Source organism: Cyclospora cayetanensis, unplaced genomic scaffold (assembly GCF_002999335.1).
Source record: "Cyclospora cayetanensis isolate NF1_C8 unplaced genomic scaffold, CcayRef3 CcayRef3_contig_93, whole genome shotgun sequence".
NCBI lineage: Eukaryota > Apicomplexa > Conoidasida > Eucoccidiorida > Eimeriidae > Cyclospora > Cyclospora cayetanensis.
Window position 1 is genome coordinate 45,574 of NW_020312767.1, and position 6,085 is coordinate 51,658.

A 6,085-nucleotide genomic window follows, 5' to 3' on the forward strand; every position below is an offset into this window, starting at 1 on the left:
ACCGGATACATGCTCCTTGGAGAGCGGACAAGGTGCACCCGGGAAACAGAAATTAGTAGGCTGCGGTGCATTGAAGGATGGAGCCCCTAGTAGGGACTTCCCCAGAGAGCGTTTTGTGCCGATGCAAGCTGGCGTTAAACATCAAGAACTGCTGCCGTAGCTTCGCCCTTGATGTAGAGCTGATCTGATATCCGAGAAGGCGCCGTAGGAGCAAGCTTTCCGTTCAATACTCAGCGCAGTCCCTTGGTCTCATGCTTGCTGACTGGCGTCAGAACGCGCAGATTGGCAGGCTCAATACAATTAGAAGCAACTCCGAATTGAAAACGGGTCCTGTTAGCAGGATATTTGACTTCCATGTTGGACCCATGCACCACGACGTGGTCAAAAGAATGCGATAGGAAATCCAGTGAAAGGTGCACATGCGGCCATAGCTGCGCGCGGTGGAGGTTAGTGACCCAGGATGCACTAGACAGGAGCGAATCTTAGACTCTTCAACTACGCTCATTTCCTTTATGGTACACGCGGTAAATGAGGCAGACACTTCGTGTGAGCGGCTTGGCAGAGCAATGAGAAAATTTGGTCCTGTGCATGTATCCCGTCTTCATGTTTTTCCAACAAGCTCGTTTTTGTTAGTAAATTCGATTAAACATTTTGCTGAGGAGCATCAGGAATAAGTCAGGACAAAGAGGGGATTCGTGGATGTGCTTAATAATGACGAGCTGCTAGCAGGCTCTCGACCTACTGGCCATCCGGTGCACCGTATGGTGCAATTTCGTGTGTCAGCCTCCAAGCTATGGCTTAAGGTATTGGCTGCCCAAGCTAAACGAAGAAGAAATTGAGCGGCATGTCGATGATTTTCTGGAAAAGGGCAAGCCGCAGGAATCGATAAGCACCTTGGAGCACAACCCGGCAAAAAGCGGGCACATATGAGTTAAATTTAGGCATCTGAACAAGATAATGGACAAGCGGAAACTTTAGTACCTTGGTTTTAGCTACCTACTTGACAAACTACACGAATGCACACCTGAACCAACATATAGCCCCCCCAGAAGCCGGCGTACAATAGCACAGTCATCCAGATGCCAGGCACCCAACGGCGCTCGACACCCGCACTCCAAGCTTAAATATACGCCTATCTAGTTTGAATTTGTTATTGCCCCAGCTGATGTGCTACGGCAAGGTAATGGAAAAAATCATGCGTCTATGAAGGAGGGCTGGATGGCTCTCTAGATGGACGGCGCCTGAATCTTCAGCCGAAATTTCGAGTGCATGTAAACCACATACGGCGTGCGCTTCAGCTGTTGCGCGACAAGCGGCTATATGCATAGGCATGCAAGTGTTTTCTTATCATACGAACGATTACTCATATGGGAAGCTTGGATTTGGCTGCAAGAATTGACCCAGCACCAGCACAAATTGCAGCAAACAGGGCATGGCCTTTGCCCGTACGTGCCCTAAAGGAGAGTAAGGAGTTCTATGTACCTGCATCTTACTACTGATATTTGAATCCTAGGTTTGATTGGATCGCTACTCCTTTGACTGGTTCACTTAAGAAAGCGTGGTCGGAACCCTGGAAAGAAGAGGCCAGGAAGGTGGCAAGGGTGCCTATTGACGGCACAGCAACTGCTCCGGTACTTGCGCTGCCCGAAGAATAATGCCGTCTCTTCCTAACAATTGATGCTAGTGCAGGAACGGTGAGTGCTCTTGTCTTCCAAATGAGTACTACCTCTCTAAAATATCAAATTATTTCTTAGTCTTCCGATCCCTTCACTAAAATGACCATCAGATTTCCACTGTAGGAAAAGGAACTCGGTGCTGCGGTGCTGCGTAATGGGCCATTTAAAATGCCCGCACTATTTAAATGAGCTTCAAATTACTATTTAAACGGATCACCAGTGTTGCTGTACCTAACATAGCTTTTCCAGAACTTTAAGAGCCCTAAGGTTGCTCACTGGCTTCAGCATCTCTTGAAGCACAGTCAAGTGAAGTGTATATAGGGCTCTTCCACTCTGGTTGCCTAAGCAGTCTCGCTACCCCATAGTCATTCATTATAGTGCAGCTCGAATTTCTTGTCTGTGACGATTCATGATGTCTGTCAAAACTGTGTGTGCATCATGCTTTTAATACTCGTACGTCCGCTTCTGCTACCAACATGCAGAATGGCACAAGGGTGAAGCATTACCATATTGACGGTGTCCTCATGTGGTTTAAAGCAAAGCAAGGACTCGTTAAACGTACATTCCGACTTGACTCCCCAGTGCTAATCTCCAAAAAACTTACGCTCTCTCATTTTCGGGCCATGCTAGGATACGCACTGCAGTGAAAAAGCTCTCACGGTTTTTTGGTGGCCTTAGATGCGTCCCGAAGCAGAGGACTGTGCTTTGTTCATGCCCAGATTAAGGCCAGTAGATCCAATGCAATTCTTTTAATTCCAGCCTTTTGTTAAGCCATTCGGTCCTTGAAGGGATCTGGATTGATCTAACTATGGACTCTGTTGTTGGACCACACGAGGTCACGGGTCAGGGTATCATCTACATCGTTGTCGACAAACTCAGCAAATATGCCCATTTCATCCCTTGCTACAGGACTCTTAATGATCAGCAATGCGCTTAATTTATTCATTATTTATGTTTGGAAACTTCACGGATCCCCAGGAGCATCATGATGGATAGGGTTCTGAAGTTCGTTAGTCCATTATGGCATTCCATCAGAGACCGCCTATATTTTGACCAACCCACTTGCAAACTTCCCTGAGTAACACGGACAGACGGAGAGCGTCTAATGAACTCCCTACATTAGTTGTGACTCTATGCTTTAAACAACTGTACTAATGCAAGGGTTGGATTTGTTTATCGTATTGAGTTTGCTATAAAATTAAGGAGTACACTCGTGTATTCATTGCTCTTTCGCATCCCTTGTCTGCAATGAGAAGCCCCTCTTCGATGCGGGTCTGAACTTTGCTATCTGAGGTCAATTGCCGCCCTCAACAGGATGGATTTAGAGAGTGGCTGGCTAGTGCACGCGAATGTGTGCACCGAGCTCGAAGAGGCAAACAAGTAATTGCGCACTCAAATGACGCTACTCCGTGATAAATATTACATACGAACAGCCCAAACCGACTTGCCCATTCTTTATTAATTCTTCATTCTATATAACTGAGGTAGCAGAAAGTGGCTACGAGCTGTGCGCACACATAACGCCTCGTGGAGTCTCGCAAAAATGTTATAGCGCACAGTGTTGGGAGCCAAAATACATCAATGATCTGTTGTGTGGCTTAAAGCTGACCGAAGCTTCGGCGTAGAGCTTCCATGAAGACATAATTTGACAGGGCATCACCAGATCCAAGCAATCCTTTTTGTGGGGTCATATCGGTGTGCACTATGAGACCCTTTACCTACTCTTCTTCACTTGCCTCCACTTGTTCCGGGGAACAGAAAACCGGATTCTGCTCAAAGGAGCACTTGTTGTCGGTCTTTTCCTGCATGATCATCACAAATATGTCTGCGGCTTCTATCCCCGGAAGACGGCTTATCCTGCGTAGCCTAGTGTCATGTTTTGTCGAGGGATTCGTGCACTCCTTGAGACCTTCCCCTTGGATTCGTAGTGCATTTAAGGCAATGCAGCCTCTGAATAGTGGATAACTAAAAATTCTCCTCTCCTTTTCGGCTTCCTGCTCCAGGCAGAGGTGCAAAGCAAGGGGCGCTAATCATCACAATACCTTGGTTCGGCCATAACCCAACCGATTCTGCTGCAAAATATGGTGTGCTTCATCATCCCCTCTTACTCTATTTCAACGGTTAGCTTCCCTTTTAGGCACCAGCCGCCGACGGATGGTGCAAATGATTATGCAGTGGGTGGAGGCCTAGTCCCAATCTCGGTGCATCTTCGTGCTCGTGGTATGATGGTTTTGCCATATACGTATCTCTAATATCAATTTCCATTTGTTCGTTGTCTCATTTTTATCGAGAGGAACCGATACCGTGCTTTCCATAGAGCCACCTGCCCCGCCCTCAAAAGATGGCCACGTAAACTTCCACGCCACGCTTCCCGAAATCCGCCCAGCAGAGTACCTGTGGCCGAATCAAAAGCAATACCCCTTAACACGTAGTGCAATACAGTTTCTGGCTGTCTGGTTTGATAAATTCCTGGTCCCACAGCGGATTTGCCTTTTTCTTGTGCCTTTCTCCGCAGAGAGACAAAGAAGGCCAGCAGTGCCCCCATTCATATTCCAGATGGCCATTTGTACACTGCAGAAGATATTGTAATACCGGATAACTGCGCACCCTACGTGAAGGGTGTTCTAGTCCCAGGAGGCGTCGTTGCGGACCGAGTCGATAAACTGGTAGAACACCCTGCCGTATACTGCCCCTGCACCCTGCGCCATTTTTGCCAGTCTGCAAGGATTTATTCAGCACAGCTGCTGTAACTTGTATTTATTTTGTTGCTTGCCCGTATCTAGGCGCATGATATTCGAAAACATTTCAAAGAGGGCGAGCTGCATATGGTATGCATCCTCAAAGGGGCCCATACCTTCTTTGGTGACCTGAGCGTTTCCATAATCAGGCAACAAACGTAAGCTACCTCTCTGTGCCGCTTCTTCTGGCCTTCATTCGCTTTATTTCCCCTCCTGCGCCCGGCCTCGGCTATTTTCCTTCAACAGAGCCATGCTCTTCATTGCACTTCGTGTAGTGCAGCAATTGCATCTAGTGCCCCTTGGGCAGCAATGCGCGGTCACACAGAAAGCGAAATCAGCAAAGCAAAAGGCGCTAACATTGTGGAATCGCCTCTGTGCGGTCACTCTGCTGCGCTTAGCGCCTTGGGAGAGGCGAAGGGCGTTCAGCTCTACCAGCACTTCATACATATGAGCACCTACAGGAATGCCAGCGCAACTGGGGAGGTCAGTTATTCTTTTACCTCTTCCCTTCTGCCTATCTTTGCTGTCCCTGAGCCTGTGTCTGTCTTCTCTTCCGCCTTAACGGCTCACTATCGACGCATTCTCTGATGGATTCGGCGCCACATTGTTTTCTTAATCCGTTGACTGATTTGTATCCGACTTTTGGTGAATTGCTGCGGTGGGGAGAGTACGGCGTCAATCATCTTATTGGGCTACGTCAAGTGCATTTCCTTTCGAGGTGAAGAGCAGCTTATGTATGTATTCTATAGGTATATGCGTACGTGGATATGACAGTGGCACACAGCACCAATCTGCTCCGTCCCTCTCGCTGCTCCCACAGGTCAAGTTCCTTGCGGAGGACCTGTCATGCCTCAAAGGGAAGAACGTGTTAGTAGTTGACGACGTCGTGGAGACAGGCAACACCCTAAGATACGTCTCCGATTGGTTAGCGGGCATGCAGCCAAAGAGTGTGCACACTGCATGCCTCGTGCAAATAAGGTATGCAGCGTTTCAGCTCTTGCTGTTCATGGGCTAATACGAAAAGAGAAATATGGGACTCGTGCCTATTGTCGACAGGACGGCTCTTGCAGATGTTGTAGGAGCGTCTTCGCGCTCCATGCCACTTGGCTCCATTGTACGCTCTCGTATGCAGGAGCAGTTGGCTGCCCCATGTCTTTCATGCTCGGTAGGGTGCGTGGTGCCTTCCTTCCCCCCCCGTCAGCACTACGAAATGGTGAAGGGAAGGTGTCCTGTGCTGTGCTCATCCACAGAAGCGAAGGCCAATTGCCCTCGGTGGACTTTGTGGGGTTCTCTGGCCCGAGGGAGTGGCTTGTAGGATATGGGATTGATTACAACGGACTGTTCAGGGAGGGGCCCCACGTCTGTGTTCTGAGCGAGGATGCAAAGAAGGCGCTGGCAGTATAACGTGGACACGTGCAACACGCAGCCCTTTATTCCACAGCACTACAGTGCATCCCAAACGCGAGGCGGTGCAAATCGAAAAGGAACTGCGGCGGAACTGCGGCGCACGCTAGCGGCCGTCAAAATCAAGGCCCCAGAAAGTTCTGAACCGATGCAACCTTGTCTCCCTGCAGAACTGCCTCCTTTCTATCTACATTCGCTTGTAGCGGGGAAGAGAGCGAGGCAACGACTGCCACAGTTGTCTTCTGTCTAAAAAGGGATATCTTGACA

At 48.8% G+C, this 6,085-nt stretch overlaps 1 protein-coding gene across 1 annotated transcript; it reads left to right on the forward strand.

Moving 5' to 3' along the window:
• Window positions 1-1,367: 1,367 nt before the first annotated feature.
• Window positions 1,368-5,818, forward strand: LOC34619342 (hypoxanthine-guanine-xanthine phosphoribosyltransferase). The gene is made up of 6 exons (XM_026336114.1): window positions 1,368-1,464; window positions 4,194-4,342; window positions 4,460-4,572; window positions 4,813-4,897; window positions 5,235-5,392; window positions 5,665-5,818. The coding sequence occupies exons 1-6, from the start codon at window positions 1,368-1,370 to the stop codon at window positions 5,816-5,818; spliced, it is 756 nt and encodes a 251-aa protein (XP_026191899.1).
• Window positions 5,819-6,085: the final 267 nt, after the last annotated feature.

Bases quoted from the DNA above. Each gene is read 5' to 3' on its own strand.
- LOC34619342 (XM_026336114.1), top strand. From the start codon at position 1,368: ATGGGAAGCTTGGATTTGGCTGCAAGAATTGACCCAGCACCAGCACAA. The intron at 1,465-4,193 runs GTAAGGAGTTCT...TTCTCCGCAGAG, and splicing joins CGTACGTGCCCTAAAGGAGA to AGACAAAGAAGGCCAGCAGT. The intron at 4,343-4,459 runs GTAGAACACCCT...GCCCGTATCTAG, and splicing joins CGGACCGAGTCGATAAACTG to GCGCATGATATTCGAAAACA.